This window comes from Panthera pardus, unplaced genomic scaffold (genome assembly GCF_024362965.1).
Source record: "Panthera pardus isolate Hobbes unplaced genomic scaffold, ASM2436296v1 HiC_scaffold_20, whole genome shotgun sequence".
Classification (NCBI taxonomy): domain Eukaryota; kingdom Metazoa; phylum Chordata; class Mammalia; order Carnivora; family Felidae; genus Panthera; species Panthera pardus.
The window spans coordinates 10,328,025-10,347,526 of NW_026526766.1; the positions used below are offsets into that span (position 1 = coordinate 10,328,025).

The 19,502-nt window shown below is 50.8% G+C and overlaps 1 protein-coding gene across 5 annotated transcripts in view; it reads right to left on the bottom strand.

The window, feature by feature from the left end:
• Positions 1 to 8,648: 8,648 nt before the first annotated feature.
• Positions 8,649 to 19,502, bottom strand: part of KANK1 (KN motif and ankyrin repeat domains 1) — a 211,230-nt gene continuing 200,376 nt past the window's right edge. For 4 of the 5 annotated variants that reach the window (XM_053907781.1, XM_053907782.1, XM_053907780.1 and 1 more), the window contains 5 exons: positions 18,077 to 18,296; positions 15,315 to 15,457; positions 14,334 to 14,534; positions 11,980 to 12,078; positions 10,366 to 11,392 (listed from right to left, as the gene is read on the bottom strand). In XM_053907781.1, coding sequence (XP_053763756.1) covers positions 11,330 to 11,392; positions 11,980 to 12,078; positions 14,334 to 14,534; positions 15,315 to 15,457; positions 18,077 to 18,296 — 726 coding nt within the window. In that variant the 3' untranslated portion in view covers positions 10,366 to 11,329. Of the gene's footprint in view, positions 10,309 to 10,365; positions 11,393 to 11,979; positions 12,079 to 14,333; positions 14,535 to 15,314; positions 15,458 to 18,076; positions 18,297 to 19,502 lie in introns of those variants that run through there. The other variant, XR_008424132.1, reaches the window with a different exon arrangement.

The following is a 19,502-nucleotide window of genomic DNA, read 5'->3' on the forward strand; positions in this document are numbered from 1 at the left end:
AAAAATCAAACAAAGAAGCCAAAATAAGAGAGGGAGAGAGAAGCTTTGAAAGAGAAAGGCACTTGCTATAAACTTTGAACTTGTATAGTCCGTGAGGCCACAAATGTGGGTTACCAGGGGAAAACATGAGGTGGTGACATTAGCCCCAAAGCCCTTTCCAGCCTGAGCCTGCTGTGGGTAAACTCCCTTCCTTTCGGGCACTTTCAGGCCCTTTGCTTCCTTCGGGACACAGGTCTGGACAAATCTTCCCAGCCCCCGTTCTCTGTCCCGGGAGCTCCCCTACCTACTCTGGGCTCCACCAACCTGCCATCCCTTCTCAGTTGCCCGCTGCTCCATAACTTGCTTTTCTTTACTTGTGTGCGGCCGTTTGTCAACTATATTGTTAGCCCCTCCATGGGGAGGGGCTGGTCTTCCCCTACTCAGGGCTGTGCCCCACCCCCAGTCCCCAGTCCCCAGTCCCTGACTCAGAATGAGTCACAATGGGTGCTTGACAGGGTTCCTCCCTGCGTTCCTTGCCGGGAGGAACTACAACTACGACCGCCTGGCTGCATCAGGTTCTGGACCTGGTTTTTGCAAATTCTTAGACTTCCGTTCTACCCTCTGTAAACCAAGACCTCTTACCTTGTGACCCAGAACATACATGTGTGTGCACACACGTATGTATGTCGTTTCATGAACTATTACTAACCATTGCTCTATGTGGTACAAACTGAAATTCTGGATTTATTCGATTTTTTAAAGGGCTTATAGTAACAGGGATTTTGCCACCACGACTGCGTGTGTGGAAAACACGATCAGGGGGAGACTGGCGAACGCTTGGGCGTGTCCACCACTGGCCGCTAGGGGGAGCTGACAGGCCAGGCCGTGCAGGGCACGAAGGGACAGCGTTGGTGGCTTAGACTGAGCAGTCTCAGTGCCGGTGGGACCTCAGGATGCCCACGCGAGCTCTCACACCCCTTCACGCCAGCGGAGCACATTCTGACTTCGGTTGACTCAGCTGAAAGAGCGGTGTCCTGTTTCACCCTCTCCTGGGGGGAGCCATTTAAATGTGTACCGTGCTGGGAGTAGGATTTTTGGCTTAGCGTTGGGACCGTCCTTCTCCGGGAGAAGGACAGAGCCCCTCTTTCTCCCTTTTTGCCCAACTGCCCTTTAGATGTGTGACTGGCCGCCTTGGGCTCTCCACGAACACCCTGCAGAATCTGCCTCACGGGGCGGGTTCTGAACCGTACTCGGGCACCCTCCTCCAGACCGCGGCCAACAAGGCCTCTCCTGATTGCCATTTTGGCTGTGGGGCCACCTGGTCTGGTCTGGGCTCTCTCCCTGAAGCAGCCAGGAGAAGTCCACCTTAGTTAGCCACAGGCCATGGAATGTTCCAGCCTTCCTCTGTGAGGGCCAGGAGGGTCAGGGCATCGTCATCAATGGGGTGCCCGGTGTGTGTGAGTTACACGGTTCTACTTGTCTACGAGGGTGTTTCTTGTGCTTGATCAAAGTTATGATGCAGGCGGCTCGACCTTTCCAGTGGAACCCGGGAACACATGCCTCCATATTTTGAACAGATTCAGCAGACAGTTTAGACACAGAGTAGCCAGAGGGTTAGAAGGTGTGTAGGCAGTGAGGGCAAGTGGTAAAGCTCTTCACATCACTGGCAAGTGGTAAAGCTCTTCTCTCTGCCCACCGCCTCTCCGCCAGCCTCCACATGCACACCCCCTCAGTCAGCACAGCCAACGCCCCAGCAGCGTGGGGTACGTCAGGCTGGGAACGGCCCCCAGGGAGCGAGGGTAATGCCTTTCAGTAGCTGCCCCTACCCTGAGCCAGACTTACCTGGTAAGGCCTCAGAACAATCCCACGGACAAGAATTCAGAAAGGATTGCGGAGCCTTTTCTGTTGGCCACAGGAGGTAGCCATGGCCTGGGGTAAAAATAATGCTTTCGGCTAGGACCTGAAAGCCATGACTCACGGCCAGTCCCCTCTTTGTTTGTGTCAGCAGGAAGCCAAAGCCTGTGGAGATCAGACTCCCCTACCGATGAGGACGTGCGGGAGGAATTGAGTTCCTTCCTCAGTCATGTCTCACCTTGACTGATCCTTCTCAAAAACAGCATTTGAAACCGGCTCCCGAGACTCTTAGGACAAGTCCTCCCTTCCGGCTGCTGCTGGGTTGCCAGCCCCATAATGTCCAAGCTACCGCTTTCTGCCTACTGCTGGAAGTTCACAGTCACTGGACGCTTTCAGCAGGTAAGTCTAGTTAGGGGCTCCCCTAGCGCGATGCTCACGGTACAAATGATGGTATGGCTGAGAAGCGACAAAGGCATCCACCGTGGAAAGGACTCTACAAACATCAGTTAGCCTCAAGGAGGGACCAGATTTATGGTCTCCACCCTTTCCCACAGGTGTTTAAAGGAGACCAATAGGTCTCCAAATCCTGGCCAGAACCACTTAGGGGAAGGATCTCACTGTGAAAAATGTATTGCATTTGATGGTTCCAAGTCCTTCATTCCTTCTGTAGCCAAACATTCTGACTGTAGCATCGAGTGCTACTCTCTAAAGAGGCAGGACCTGTTTCCCAATCTCTTTGAACCTGGGCTGCTCTTGTGACTTGTTTGGGCCAAGAGAATGTCATGGAAATGATGGGGAACCAGCAGTGAGCCTGAGCCTGAAGAAGCCTTGTCTGCTTGTTCGTCTTGCTTCGTTGTCATGGCCCCCAGAACGTTCTTGGGCTATTCAGCCAGAAGATACGAGTCACAGGGCTAAAGTCACCTTCTGTCAGCTGACAGGTACAAGGCAAGACTGGCCAAGGTCAGCAGAGCTGATGGTCAGTGGACCACTCAGACACTCAAGCAATAAATGCTCATGGTTGGGGCGTCTGGGTGGCTCAGTTGGTTAAGCATCCGACTTCAGCTCAGGTCATGATCTCATGGTTTGTGAGTTCGAGCCCCGCATCGGGCTCTGTGCTGACAGCTCAGAGCCTGGAGCCTGCTTCCGATTCTGTGTCTCCCTCTCTCTGCCCCTCCCCTGCTCGTGCTCTGTTTCTCTCTCTCTCAAAAATAAATAAACACTAAAAAATTTTTTTAATAAAAAAATGCTCATGGCTTTATGCCATGGGGGCTTTGAGGGCTGTGTGTTACACAGCATTACTGTGGCCACGATAACTGACATGCCCGCTTATAAACCAGAGAAAGATGCACCCCTGGAAGAATTATCAGCAGCAACTTTCGCCTTTCACTGGTCTTCAAGTCTATAGATGTGTTTAATATCTTCGTAGAGACCACAGAATGAGCACAAGAAGCGAAAAATCATTCTTTATTAGGCATCAGATCGACAGAGTAAAGCCAAGAAAAGTGACATCGCATTTCCGCTGCTTCTGGATAACACGGGATGTCCCTATCCAGACGGCGTGGTTGCTTGCAGCAGTTAGTATTCTTCAAGTTGGCATCTGGATAAAAACTCCTCTTCGTGTAGAGGTCAGTGTGTGCACAGATCATTGAAAGGTAGCCTTTATGAGACTTCCTGGGAGGCAGTGGCAGTGTTTGGCTTCCTGAGTTTCAACGTGGATCAGACGCACAGATAAGAATCTGGCCACACAAATTCATGAATCCAAGTCTGTTGTTCCAGCAATCGTAGGATTATTGGCTTCCTGAGCTGGAGTCCCCAAACTCTTAACACAGAAAGATAAATTGAAGCACTCTGTCCTACCTTTTGAAATATTATGCAGACCAGAAAACACCGCAGGGTTTTTAAGATCAACATCAAGCTTCTGGCTATTTGGTTATATATCTGATCATGTATCCTGACAGTGATTGAATGGGGCATATGGAGGAACTTCATTAACGTTCTCTGGTCATTCAAGGCCTGCCATCAGTCAGCGTCAGCAAGTGTACTTTCCGAGAGTGAGTCTTGTCTCTCAGGGATTAATTTATAGATGGGGGAGGATAGAAACGAGTTGCCTCCAGTTTCCCTGGGAAACACTAATTTCTCCTCCCTCTTCTCACTCATCTCAACTCGATCTCCGACCCCAGAGCTGTGGACACGCAGGACACGTGCCTCTGGGTGGGGAGATCCCTCGAGTCGGCCCCAGGGGCCCCAGGGGCTTTCCCTCACAGATGTCCCTGTCTCTCAGACCTTGGCGTGAATGACCACAGCCCTGGCTCTGAGAAGGGAAACCATTGTGTGTCTCTGCCCACTGCAGAACAGCAACAGAGGGAGGAATTCAGGGACAGCAGCTGGAGGCACCAACACAGCACACCCTGTCCCTGGTGCCTCACTGGCGTTTCAGCAGGAGACGGTAGTTTTGAAATGAGCATTCACGAGGGAGCCGACACAGAGACTCAGGGGGATCAGCACGAATAAAGATTTCTTTCTTTCTAAGTGTAATGTGTGCATCATTTTTCTCGCAAGACTGCAGTGATTCAAGTCAAGTCCTCTGGCCGTATTCCAAAACCCAGTTCTGCAAGAACACCGGATTTATAAACCCTCAATATATCCCACAAGCTCTACAAAGAAAGATCTGCCATTAGGCAAATGCAACTTTGTAAAATTTGTGAGCAAAAGGTCCACGGTGAACAAGCTAAGTGCTATGTCTCAGTCACGGGAAATCACGAATATTACCGAGATTAAAGAATATGGACGCTTCGGAAGCCTATCCAGCAAGTACTTGTGGTTGAGATAGGAGAGTCTACTTATGACACTCCCTGCCCGTGAGGAGTGGTTCTCAGGGTGTGGTCTCCAGACCGGCAAAATCAGCATCAGTGGGGAACCGGTTCAAAACGCTCATTCTCGGGCCTCTTCCCAGACCGACCGAATCAGAGGCTCTGGGCTGGGGCCCAACAATCTGAGTTGTCACAAGTCCTACCCGGGATTCTGATGTGTGCTCAAGTTTGAGAAGTACACGTTTATGAGATACTATCTGCCTCGCGAGGTACACGGGATGATGGCTTTCCTTCCCAGACATCTAGTCCTTAGTGCCCTAAGGCATCTGTGTAACGGGTCACCTTCTCCCTGTGGATCTAGAAGCCTACTGGCACGTAGTAGCTTTGGGAAAATAAGGAAAAGTGTCGAATACGTTGCTGTGTCCTGGACTGAGTCCACAGTGCGAGTGTTCTTATTGTCCACAACTCATCTACCAAGCCCTTCGGTTAGAGCAGCATCTACCTCCCTGAACCAATTTCTGTATCAACAAAGAAAACTTCAGTCATGCTGTGGTGACAGATCGCCTGCAAACTCCCCTCATGTAACGTCATAAAGGTTCACTGATGGTCACAACACACCTGTAATCAGGTCGGCAAGGACACTGTACTCCACGCGGCACTAGGGGACCCAGGTGACACTTATTGCCACGGACACTGTGATGGGAGAAGGGGGCACAGTGAACCACGCCACGCACTGGCTTTTTGAGCTCCCACCTGGAACTGACACGTCACCTCCGCAAATGTGTCATTGCCAAAGCAATCACGTGACCGAGCCTGACTTCAGAAAGAGGCAGGGAGTACCCAGAAAAAGCAGCAGAACATCTGAGATCGGCCCAAGTGAGGACAGTCCAGGGTTATGAGTGGGCCACAACCCCCATGTTGTGCAAAGCTGTGTTTTAACATTAAAGAGACGGTCGGGGGGTGGGGGGGGAGCACCTGGATGGCTCAGTCAGTTAAGCGTTTGACTTCAGCTCAGGTCATGATCTCATGGGTTCGAGCCCCGCATCAGACTCTACGCTGACAGCTCGGAGCCTGGAGCCTGCTTCGGATTCTGTGTCTCCCCCTCTCATGTTCTGTCTTTCAATAATAAATAAACATTAAAAAAAAAAAACAAAAAACAAAAACCATTCCTAGGGGCTCCCCAGCCCCTCATAGGCTCCCTCTCAGTAATCTCCGAGTGGTAACTGTCCTGACTTTCAACGCCACACGTCAACTATTTTTTTTTTTTTACACTCATTCATTCAACTAGTGTTTGTGAGCCAGGCACCAGAACTTCTTAGTCTTGGCAGGTGGTGTTACAAACCCAAGTGTGACAGCTGAACTTCTGAGCTTCATTTTGGAAGATCGGCTTTTTTTTTTGGGGGGGGGGTACAGAGAAACGGTGACATATTTTATTTAAAGAAAAAAGGCTTAGGGGCGTCTGGGTGGCTCAGTAGGTTGGGTGCCTGACCTCGGCTCAGGTCATGATCTCGCGGTCTGTGAGTTTGAGCCCCGCGTCGGGCTCTGTGCTGACAGCTCGGAGCCTGGAGCCTGCTTCGGATTCCACGTGTCCCTCTCTCTCTGCCCCTGTCCTACTCACATTCTGTCTCTGTCCCTCTCAAAAATAAACATTAAAAAATACATAAATAAAGCATAGGTTAATTTCATACTTAATAGTGAATACAGAGTAATTTTTAAAAATAGGATTTGTTTCTGGGGCGCCTGAGTGGCTCAGTCGGTGAAGCCTCTGACTTCAGCTCAGGTCATGATCTCGTGGTCTGTGAGGTCGAGCCCCGTGTAGGGCTCTGTGCTGACAGCTCGGAGCCTGGAGCCTGTTTCAGATTCTGTGTCTCCCTCTCTCGCTGACCCTCCCCCGTTCATGCTCTGTCTCTCTCTGTCTCAAAAATAATCATTTAAAAAAAAGAAAGAAAAAAGGCTTTTTTTTTTTTTGAGAGTGCTCACATGTGCACATGTGGAGGAGGGGCAGAGAGTAAGAGGGCGAGAGAGAATCCCAAGCAGGCTCTGTGGTAGTAGCACTGGGCCCAATGTGGGGCTCAAGCTCACAAACCGTGGGATCGTGACCTGAGCCGAAATGAAGAGTGGGATGCTTTACCCACTGAGCCACCCAGGTGCCCCTGAAGGGTGACATATTTTAGATAGGATTGAGGGACTGGAGTCCTCTGAACTCACAGGGATCCGATCCAATTAGCGACTTGTCTTTATCACCTGTTTATTCAGGCACATGATTACACAGCAAGGCAGATGGAGCACAGCCAGAGTCCCTCTGCTGCCTGACACGTGAGAAGCGAGTGGCCCGCCGGGCCGGTACTTGGTGTGGAGCCGCCTGAACGACACTGGTGACAGAGCAGCACCTGACAGTCTGGGCTCAGGGGTCTCCTCTTGCTCTCCACCACACAGCCTCGTCCTTGCAGGTAGTTCTAAGGCGGGACGAGCTGGATCCTTCCGGGTTGGGGAACGGGGAGCAAGTATAAAATTTATTTTGGCTCGAATACAGGACTGGCGTTTGCTCTTTGGAATACCTCCTATGCGACTTCTGTCATTGGAAAGCGAGGGATACGGTTCCCATCCCTATTCGATCACTAAAGATCTGAGTCGGAGAGGCAGCGGGCAGCTGGTTTCTTCAAATGCCAGCTCCTCCCCCGATGTCCAATCGGACGCCTCTGCACCAGCACGTGGTATTTTGCGCTCTAGGGCTCCACAGAATCCTTGCTGGAATTCAGGCCGCGGGTCCCAGGGACACGACTCTAAGTGCTAATTCCACCTTTCACACTTCCAGAGCTGACTGTGCCTTCCCAATTCCCAGCCCCCCTCCCCACCCTGGAGAACCACCAGTGACTTTGGCGGGGAGGGAGCGTGAGCACGTGCGGCCCTGGAACACTGTGGCCACCGGCTCGGCCACATCCTTTTGTGGTAATCGTCTTTGGCAAAACGGACTGTAAATATACTTTTATAATCAGCTGGCTTCTAAATTACAGCCATGTGGCGTAATGGCAGAGTAAACATATGATTAGTAATTTCCTTATGGCAGGAAGTAGAACGGTCTCGGGCTGAGTCTCTGGCTAAGGCCCAGGGCTTAAAAAGAATTGTTCTTTCAGTACAAGAGAAAAGAGAAAACTCTCTTTCTTCCAAAGCCAAAGCAACGGGTCACGGCCTTCTTCCTGTGTGGAAACAGTTCTCCTTCCCGAGGAAGAGGGCAAGAGCAAGATGAACTTGGGAAAGTACTCCAAGAGCTGTCTGCACGCTCAACCTCTGTCCCTGAAGTACTGCCTTCCCCATGGCAGCCATGGTTCCTGGCCTTCTAGAAACGACTGCTCCGGAGTTACGGAAATGCCATCCAACACGGACACACACAGACTACCAGGGCTCCTTATACACCCAAGATAAAAGATGCAGCATAATGCCTCTTGTTTTGTTACTGTTGTCTCTGCCCCATCCAACTTGTATACAAAAGAACTACGGTAGTTCTCCTAATTCGGGACTAAAACAGTTCTCAGTGTGGACCAAAGGCCGTGTTGAGAAACACCTGGGCTGCTGCTGCTTCAGGTGAAGCTCAGAATGGACATTTTCCCCAGGTCCTGCAACCATTTCTGACGCGTGCCGTGGACGCGGAAGTTCCCACCAAACAGGCAAAAAATTACTCATTAGGACCTGATCCCATCTGCGAGGGTTACCACACACCTGCACACCCGCGAATCTTCCCGCCACAGGACTGGCAAGTTACTAGCCAGAGCCCCAGAGCCCAGCACTCCACTTATGGGGGGGGGGGGGGGCCTGGTCTAGAACGCATACTCCTGGTAACTTTCTCCAGCAGCAAGGCTCCCCCAGCCCTCCCCACCCCCACACAGGGTTTAGTCCATTAAGCCACGGTGGAGCAGGACAAGTTGTATTTCACGTTTTTGTTGTGTTTTTTTTTTTAATGTTTTAAATTTATTTTTGAGAGAAAGAGAGAGTAAGCATGTGTGTGAGTGGGGGAGGGGCAGAGAGAGAGGGAGACAGAATCTGTCAGAGTCAGGCTCCAGGATCTGAGCTGTCAGCACAGAGCCCGACTGGGGGCTTGAACCCACAAACCCTGACATCATGACCTTAGCCACAGTCAGACGCTCAACTGACTGAGCCACCCAGGCGTCCCTTTGTTTCTTAATGTTAAAGTCTCAAAGTTCCCACTGCTCTACCCTTTTGTCTAGGGGTGTCTTCAGCTTCTAATTTTCCAGGGTAAGAAAACAGAGGCTGTCACTTACAGATTTAGGCTTCTCATCACATCTGCCAGAAAACAAGATCGGGAGTCTCCAGCCCTAGGCCGGCCTCACGTGGGGGAACCTGCCCCAGTGTCCTGTCACACATTCCTTTATAGCCTTGTGCCTCAAGAAACTGCAGCTACACCAATGGGGGACAATCAGGATGGTTTATATAATGTGCCAAGATCCCAAGATAAAAAGCCTTGTAAGTGCCCAGTGTTAGCAGAGCAAACAAGGCACAAAGCAGAGCTCCCGGCAGCTAGATTCTGTATTGAGTTAAGACCACACTCCATGATAAAACACTCACTCATTTTCTTTTGCAAAATTTAGCATAAGAAATCTGCAATGAAGCACAGACGCAGGAATTTGTTTTCTCATGCACTGACATTATTAATGACTTCTCTTGTCAAACAGAACAAAACTCCCTGGACCACAAACCAGCAGAGATGCAGCCCTCCCTGCTCAAAAGGCACGCCATGCCATTAAAGGGTACCGAACTCACAGCGCCACTTTTCTTCACACACACAACCTTCTGCTTTAATTTATTGTGCTCTTTCAGGTCTGAAGGAGCTTGAATAACTATGCGAACTGAAATTTAGTGCCAATCCCTGAGCTACCCCGGGATGGACAAAGATGTTCGCGTCCCCAGGCAGCTGTGACTTCACTTTCACGGTTCATGGAAGAGGATGGTCCTTCTGCCCTAGATGTCCCGGCATGGGACTTGGGGGCCATCACATACGGCCCCAAGTTGGCCTCAATTCCCAGTGCTACTTTTCAGAGCTCCTCTGAGTTGTTCTCTAAACAACCACACCTCTAAGCCTGTGAAACAACAGGCTTTCTAGGACAGGCATCGTGGTGCACACCTGCTGGGAACATCTGTTCTCTGGTCTCTTTCTCAAGCCCAGCAATGAATGAGCAGAGGAGAAGAAGGAAAGAGGAAGAAGGGAAAGAAACGTGCAAGAACCCGTGATGATTCTCCGGTACACCTGACTCTCATAAATGGCCTGGGTTAAAATTCACCACTGGCAACCGGGCCCAAGCACCTCATTTGCATTTTGGCGGCCACGCTTCTTCACTGAAACGAGATAGACTGGATCCCCTTCACTTTGTAGAAAAGGCTGCAAGGCAGGTGCAGTCACCCAGCAGCTGTACCCGAAACCAGGACCAGAGGCCTGACAAGAGCTAACTTGTCGCCTCCGCTCGGAAGTTACCTGTCTGATGAGCTGTGTGCCTAATAAGGCCTTAAATTTCCGACTCCCGACGTGCAACCTGAGTAACGGGCAGAGCCATGCAAACGCAGTGCTCTCAGAAGGTGTCTCGTCTCGTCCAAGTGCAAGACCAGCGGGCCAGCAGTCCCTGCCGGCACAATCCGTCAGCTTTTGCTGCCACTGCTGTAAGTCAATAGGATCGGGCAGACAGCTGTCAGAGATGAAGCCGGGACAAGCAAGAGCACTTAATGAAATTTTATTTTGAAAATATGGCAAGAGTCTAAGGCACTTCAAACATTTAAATACATTTAAGACCAAAGTAAATGTGACATGGTAGAAAGGAATCCATAAATACGTGGAGAACTACACTATGTTTCTCTAGAGGCAAATATATAGCCAATTCCTCTAACGTGATTCAACCCTTGTCATTAGGTACAGATTTGTGCAATTATTAAAAACATGGTAATGTTACACGTACTTCTTCATGTCTCAGTGATGACGGAATATAAAAGGTGAAAATACTGTGTCAATTTTATATAGATGCCTTTTATATAAAAAGTCATATAATAACACCCACCCAGATAAACCCAACCGAAAAGCTTTCTTTTCATTAAGTTTTGTACTTTCCGAGAGTTCTGTCTTCTATTTTTAAACCAGGAATCTACCAGGCCAGGCCCAAGGTGCTGACGATTGGTCATCTCCACTCCCTCACTTTCCAACAGTGAAGACAAAAGGAAAATCAACAAAACCCTCCCGGAATGGGATTTTCAGAGCTTTCCAATGGCTCCACAAGGGGTAAATATAAACACTTGCGGACAATTGCTAAGAACGCCAAGCCAGTGAGAACCTGACGCTTCTCGCCAGTGGCGAGGGCGGGAGAGAAGGGAGTAGGGGCTGCCCGCTCAGGTCAGGTCACCGTATCCTACGACTGTACATAACGGAGCAGAGACTCGACAGCAACAGAGACGGGGGTGGGCGCGCCCTGCGCACAGGGAAGGCGGCCAGGTGGGAGGCGGGGTGTGCCGGGCGGCACGCCCCTGCTGGCTCCGCCCCCACCGTGCAGCTGCAGGCTTCCGCCCTGGCTTACCCGTTCTGTTTGCTGGTGAGCTCAGGCACAGTACGCATACATTCAGTATCTGTCACCCCAAGAGGAACAATTAGCAGCTTAGTGGTGGCATGTAAATGGACGGCTATTTGCATATAATCAGTCAAATGAACTCCGGTGGGTGGGGCCAGGAGATGTCTTCCTTCCAAGCCTGGGGGTGCCCTAGAGACCAGGAAAGGAAAAAAAAAAGGGGGGGGGGAGTTAATGAGTGACCTCAAGCAGATGTGTCCTCTATAACAGGGGCTGTGCCCGCCACAGCTGACAACCACCTGTGAGCCAGCGTGAGGGCAGCTGGGACAGGGGACACAGACCCATCAGCAGGAGCTGCTCTGAGCAGCTGTCCAGCTGTCCTGGGAAGTCGCTGTCCCGCTAAGAGTGGGCTCCGGGAACAGAGGTTGCTGCTTACTGTCTGCTTTAGGAAAAATGCCAGGAACGTAGCAATATGTACTCACGGGCACACGATGTGCCACTTGGATAATTCTGTCCAGAAATAAACCCTTCACGTGAGGAGGGCATAAGAGAATGTTTGCTTGCCAAGGACAAGCAGGTGCCCAGCCTCTGTGCTGCTAACCATCAGCACTCCTGGCCTTGTGGGCGGGGCAAAAATCATGAACTCTCAAGTTCCAGACTAAAACTCCCATTTTCAGAATCCTCAGAAAACCCGCACTGCCTGGCAGCTCCCGAAGAGGGGGGCCGGCCAGCCTGCTGGATTTCGGCCTGTTCACAAATGTCAAATGCACAACACTGACCGGAGACTGGGCCTTCGCGAAGTTGACATGGGCGTACAGGAGAACGGCGATGTCCTTGTGTCCCGCCTCCAGGGCTATCGAGAGTGCCGTGCTGCCGTCCTTAAGGAAAGAACAAGCCAGGCTGGGTTTCTCACACTTACGGACAGCCAAATGGGAGCAAAACAAATACTTTCCAAGAACTGATAAAGTTCCCCAAATTTGTTCAGTTCTTCAGGAGACTCTTCCGGACCTCTGTGTGCTAAGCCCTAAGGACGAATGGGGCACAGCGTCCACAATGGGGAAGTCCCAGCTGGAGAAGAATCACCTCATCCCCTCTGGCTCACGGTGGTTAGAGTGTAGATGTGTGCACAGTACGTGCTCAACAAATGCAGGCTGCCTGCAAAGAAATTTCTCAACTATTCTTCCCACCAGCTGGGGGCTCTAGGGGAAGATGTGGGTGGAAACATAGTTTCTTTTTTCCTTATATTTCTAAGGGAGCAGGCAATACCACAGTGTGTTCTGACACCCTGCAATTTGTCAAAGATCTTTTAGCTTTCCTCTTCGGGAAGGAGTCCCTCCTCCAGCCCTGATCACCTCCAATCGAATGCTGTGAATCCTGCTGCCTTGCAGAAATACATCTTATGAAAACATGCGGGTGGGGTGACTGGGGGGGGGGGGGCTCAGTTGGCTAAGCTTCCGACTTCCGCTCAGGTCACAGTCTCCCGGTTCCTGAGTTCGATGCCCGCATCTGGCTCTGGGCTCAGAGCCAGGCTCAGAGTCTGGAGCCTGCTTTGGATTCTATGCCTCCCTATCCCTCTGCCCCCCCGCCCACTTGCACTCTGTGTCTCTCAAAAACAAACATTAAAAAGAATTTTAAAAGAAAAGTATGGGGGGAAACACTAAATATGGAAAAGTTAAAAAGTTTCCAGTTAAATGTTTGGTTCCCATTAAATTGCAGGGATTTAGAGGATGTAAAGGAGGAATAAAGCAAAAAAAAAAACCAAAAAACCAACAAAAAAAACCCAGCACAAATTATTTTCCGTCTGGTCTTGGAATAAGGATTCCCTTATGGTCCCTAGCAGCAGGAAACAATTCTCATGTGGCTGGCATCTATGGTCCTTCCCTCCCACCCAGAATACTCGGAGCGACTTGCCCAGGGGAGGCCAGCTGCATGCCCTCGTCTTCCATTAAGCATAAGAAAGCAGACAATTAGCTGAGGTGGCCAGCATTTCCGGAAGCCACTGCGGTTCTCTGGCCTCTTCTTACCACATTTACAGGCTGTTCTTTGCTAAGCGAAGAGTAAAGTATAAGCAAACGAAAAACAAGACACATGAAACACAAACTGCTCTTGAGGAAAGGGGAGGTGGAAGCTGTCTCCCTGCTCCAGCGGAAGGCGTTCACTCCCAGGGAAGTGCGTGCATCTGCGGAAGCCCGTCAGCCCTTGGTACCAGTAAATACCTGCACGGGTTTGCTCTTCCTGCTGGCTTGGGCCCACAGGGACCCGACATTAAGTGTAAAAAAGGATATTTTCCTTCTAATGTTTTAGTGTTTTGATCTGAAGGAAGCTCTGGTCCAAACCTGTGCTCCACAGAGACAAACTTTCCAAAATAGAACCAATCCAGCCTGACCTCTGTGACCTTTGCACTTGGAACCATGTCACCACCCAAATATTAGTTCCTGGGCCTTCACCTGTTGGTACTCTTCCCCTTTGATCCGGAGACTTCCGGAGGCTGCAACTTTCCTTACGACGTGTCCCGGGCCAGGGGTTATCTCGAACAGGGACAGCTCAGGAACCAGGAGAACGGATCAGATGCGGAAGATGGAAAAGCAGAGCAGGAGTGGGGGAGGTGTGCTCAAAGGAGCCGGGATGGTCTGGAGGGCCGATGGCTGAGGAGCTGCATGAATCAGCCACTCTGACGGGCCCCAGGGAAGGGCAGGCTTGCCTTCATTTCACGGGTGGGAAAGCGTTTCAGTGTGCTAACAAGTGGGTCAAGGCATGCAATAACCCAGCCCGGAACAACTCGCAGTCCAGATTTCCAGGACTAGGGACCTGGTCCTCTCCTCTTCGTGGGCCTGCAAGTTGTCCACGCTGGCTCTATTCTGTGTTGTAAATCCGTTTATGGCCCTTCGGCAAGCTGGTTCTCACCCATGCCCGTCACCCCTCCTCCTGTAACGAATGAGGGGGCCGAGGCCCGCCGACCTTCCTGCCTTCCGCTCTAGTTGAATCAAGTGTCAGTTTGCACACGGTAAGCGGTGCCAAGCCAGACGGGGAAAGGAGGTGGCCCGGACCACAACAGAAATCCCCACAGAGCATCAGGGAGGATGTGCTCTTTCCCTTCCCCGTGGCCCCTGCAGGGCCCGTGGGAGCCACTTACGTTGTCTTCCAGGTGGCCGTTGCAGCCCGGCTGGGCCAGCAGCAGCTTGACGATCTCCACGTGCCCGTGCTCACTGGCACACATGAGGGCGGTGGAGCCCTCGTCGTCCTGGATGTTGACGTCGGCCCCGCAGGCCAGCAGGCCCTTCACCATGTCGATCCGCCCGTGACTGACCGCCAGCATGAGGGCTGTCTGTCCCGCCTGTGGGGAGGCACGGCGGGGCGCTTCAGCGGCACATGCTGGCAGATTGGGGGGGGGGGCGGGGTGCCAGACTGCGGCGGGAGGTGGGGGGATGGCATGACGACACAGGGAACGAAGCACATGTGGGATTAACGTGGGGCTGTGCGGTGGCAGGCACGGAGGGAGAAAGAGTTTCTCACTCTGAGCTACGAGCTAAGCAACGTCAAGTAATGGGTCAGTTTTCGCCTGTCGCTGGCAGGATCTATCGGGTTACAGCAAGAAGCTGGCAAGTTCAAAGGTGCTTCAAAGTCCAACTGTGAACACATCTGCACCACGCACGCTCTGCTTACGATATGGAGACAGTCGGGAAGCAACTGTCGCTGAGCAGTCGGTGGAGACTCCCGGGCCCCCAGATGCAGGCTGACCTACGGTTTACATGCACACTGCTCCCAACAGAGGCAGCGCCAAGGCCGGGGAGTGGGGAGCCTGCAAGGTGAAGCTGAAGCCAGTACCTCACAGCTCTGCCCAGTCGCTATGGACCGCCACGCAGCCGCGCGGACACGAGGCCGGGCCCCAAAGCGCATGTTCAGTGACGGGAAGCACGGCCCTGGCCCGCACAGGTCAGAGCTGCGGAAGCGCACGCTCAGCAGCGGAAGCGCGGCACGGACTGGGGCGCATGCTCAGTGTTGGGAAGCAGGGCCCCGGGCCCGCGCGGGTCTAGAGCTGCGGAAGCGCATGCTCAGCGGTGGAAGGTGCGGGTCAGAGCTGCGCAAGCGCGGGCCCGGGACGCAGCGCGCTCACCTGGCTGGCTTTGGCATTGACGTCCCCGCAGCCGAAGAGCTCTTCCACGACACGCATGTCCTTCTCTGCTTCCACCGCGGCAAGGGCTGCCAGCATGATGGGGGTGTATCCCGCCTTGTTCTGGTGGTCCACGTTACACACGTCTGCAAAGACACGTGTCCCTTTAGGGAGAAGCCTTCCAACAGCGTCCCTTCTCCCCAGCACCTGAAGGAACGGGGTTTGGAGGAGGCCAGTGAAATGGCCTCAGGTGCTCCAAGTCCCAGAGTGACTCAGACGGAAACGCAAAATACGTTTTCATGTCAAACCAAGAAAAAAGGTCTCTTTGGTACTGTGTGAGGCCAGAAGCAGCAGAAGTGACAGTAAGCTTCCACGGCACCTCTTGTTCCCAACTAGTGGCTGACCTTCAGAAGCTCCGAAGTCAGGGGGCTTGGTCTAGGAAATGGTTGCTTTGAAGGGTCAACAAAGATGTTGGGATGTGGATATTAATCTATGTTAAGGGGACCCCTGTTTTGCAATGAAGAAGGCAGTGAAAGCTACAAATACTTAGGAGGGACTTGTAAAGGCTTATGCAGAGAACACCATGGTGTTACCTGCTCAGCCATCAGTACCTGTTCTGACACCCTGATTTTGCTACCCTGACTTGCTTGGGGCCCTTGGAAGCCGGACTCCAACCCCAGGACACCTATCAAGCTGTTCTAGGAACTTGGTCTGAGAGCAAATGCAGTTAAGAAACCGTGAGGACTGACAGACACAATAAACCCGACCTTTTCCGTTCCTGTAATTCTTTTTTTTTTAATATATATATTTTTAATGTTTATTTATTTTTGAGACAGAGAGAGACAGAGCATGAACAGGGGAGGGTCAGAGAGAGAGGGAGACACAGAATCTGAAGCAGGCTCCAGGCTCTGAGCTGTCAGCACAGAGCCCGACGCAGGGCTCAAACTCACGGACCACGAGATCATGACCTGAGCCGAAGTCGGACGCTTAACCGACTGAGCCACCCAGGCGCCCCAGCCATTCCTGTAATTCTTAAGGAGGCTTTGGGGGCTCAATTACCCTTAGTAAATTCCTTTAGCACTTTCTAATAAAATGAAAGGAATGGAGAATGCAGGAAAGGAGCTTTCACATGTGACCAAATATAGTTAAAATGTTCAGGATGTTTCATCGTTAAGGGGTGAAAAGAGAAGGTACTACCACAAAACGTCCCTTGAGTTCTAAAATAACTGCATACCAGGAACATGATGGTATTTACACAAGGGCATGTTTTTTTATGTAGAAAGGGAAAAAGAAAAGAAAATGCTGGGTGATGGAGAAGCACGTGGGCAAACATGCTCTCAGAGGCTCCTCATCTGTGATGTTCACTCCCTCACAGATGGTTGCCAGTCACCCACGTTCACCAACACACCGTATGGAGCCCCAATCACAGCCTGTAATGGTGACCAGTACAAAGCTAAGTAAACCCAGAAGGGTGACTAACCAAAGCCATCCAACAATGGAGTTGAAATCATTTGATTTACCAAAATATCTCATCCACACAAATTTTCCAAGGGTAGATTAAACTGTTGCTTTCAAGAGCAAAAAATCTGAAATCTGTTTAGCTTTTCTGGATATTAACCACTTTTCTGTTGAGACAACAACGTGGCCTGACAGTACCAGCAGCTCTGTTTATCCTCTGGGAAGGAGGCTTGGAATTCCTTCTCATTAGATGGAAGCAGTTTTAGCCTCACATAGCCCCATATGCTGGGAATAAGCAAACTTAGAAAAGACGATAAATCTGCCCAGTTGCTTCTCTGCATTAATTCAATTTCCCCAAAACAGAGTAGAAGAAATTGGAGAGTTGAATCAAGAAACAGTACATGAAAACTGGACAATTTTATTGCATATTCTAAATCAAATGTTCACACTGTTCTCACTAATTAGACCAAAGTACTATAAGTTCTGTATCAGTCACATACTAGAAGTAAAAATATGTATTTCAAAAATAAATCAGAGTCACTTGGGGACTAGGTGAACCACTGGCTGCTCTATTTGAACAAATAGTTGGAAGCTCCCAATTTTCCAAGGGGACCCCTTCTATCTAGCACACCCTCGCTTCATGTTTAATACACGTCAGAGGCTATATTCTGGGATGGGATATTCCAGTTATAAACAAGATTTGTCACTGTCCTCATTACTATGGCTCAGAGAGAAGAGTAACAATTTCTTCACTCTATGCTGAGTTGTCAATAACAAGGTATATTTTGGTGGGAATAAAATTGGTGATGATTCTACTATAATCTGGTATAGTGGCTTTGCATGGTCCCCATCTCGGCTAACTGTACATATCTGTGAGGCAGTTGGATGGGGTCGGGGAGCCAGGACAGGAAGAGCAGCCTGGGGACACCAAAGCTGTGACTCTGGCCCTACGAGCAGTGATCTGTCTCCTGAGAGCGCACCCGCCCAGCCTGCATGACTCAGCTCAGGAGGGACCCTGAGTCATGTTCACCTCCAGGGATATACCTCGCCTAAACTCAGTGGAACTGCAGCAAGACTATCCTTAAAACCTCCCCTCCAAACAGACGTGGAATCCGTGCCACCCTGCTTTGTTTCCATTTCACGCCTCCCCTCAGTGACTCAAGGATGACATTCTTGGCCACATCATGCGGAAAAGCAATGGAAAGGGTGTTAGGGTGGTCACAGAACTGAGGTGTGGCTCAACCAGCCTCTTTGAGATGAGTCACACCCCAAGTGCTGAGGGGAAGAGACCAGGACGGCCAACGCACCGGCGTCCAAGAGCAGCTTCACGATCTCGAAATTGGAATGTGACACGCTGTAATGGAGGGCCGTGTTGCCGTTGCCATCCGCCATGTTGATGATGTGGCGCAGGACGTCCGGGGAGACGGCCTCAAAAGCAGCTATGTAGTCCCCTACCATGGCCGGGCAGGCTGACTTCTGACTGGATACGCGGAACCACTCGTGCTGCAGGGTGTTCAGACAGGACCGCTGCCAAGACACCAGCAAGGGGCATTAGTTCTTCTATTTATAGACCTTTCTGAGACCCAGCTGCAAGCCCAAGAAATGAGGCCTTTTATAGTCAGGGTGCGTGCAGTTAGAATTTGCTCTCAAAGAATGACTAATGAAACGCAGAGCCCTAAGAGAAGCCTCAAACTCCAAACTGGAGCGTCCCTCCTGCTTTTCAACGACAGACACGTTCTAACTTCTAAAGAAGAGGTCAGACAGCAATACTCAGGAGCTCCACCAGCAAGGTTCAAAATCTGGCCCTGCTACTTGTGGGCCGTACAATCCTGGGAAAGACACTCATTCTGTGCCTAAGTTTACACATCTGCAAAACGGGGATGGTAAGAATACCTTTGCCCCACAGCACTCGCCAGGAGGACAAACGAGGCAATACACATGAAAACGCTCAGGCCTGGCTCCAGTGATTACTGAACTATTAATATTACGTAATTGTGCTGGCCCTGCACCTGATTTTCATAGTCAGGACAGAAGAAGTGACCTCACCCACACTTGATGATGCTTTCTTCCTATACAGACCAACCTCAACTCCTTCAACATCCCCACAGCACTGGGCTGGGAGACTGTAAGCGTGTAGTCAGTTCATTGTCACTCCAATCCCAGATACAAACGTTCAACCACGGAAAGGGCTTAAAAAGCAGGTCCCAAACAAATGACATTTCTCATTCAGGATCCTCTGCATCTGATCACGAGCCCCATGCGCCCTCCCTTGGGCTGTGGACACACGAACATGGCGTTTGTTTCCTGGGTAATCAAGTCAATCCCAGACCGTATGAAGTTCAGTGCAGACTGTGGGTAGCCACTGCTGGTGATGGGAAGAGCTATAACACTTCTTCCATGAGCCCTCTTTTACACGAGTTTACCATCCATTCATTTGTGCTTTGCTTGTTTTTTTTTTTGTTTGTTTGTTTTTTTTTTTACAGTGAGTTCTGTGCCCAATGCGGGGCTTGGGCCTCGTGATCTCACGATCCCAAGATCAAAAGTCACGTGCTGTACTGACTGAATCAGCCAGGTGCCCCTTGTTGCTCACTCTTTAAAGACTTCAAAATATATCAGAGAAAGATGGACCGCCTCTGTCAAAAGCACCAGAACCCAGGAAGTCCCCTTTCTACAGAGGCTTGAGCTGGAATTGTACAGCTTCCGTATCTTTATCATCCTGCTACCGATTATTCA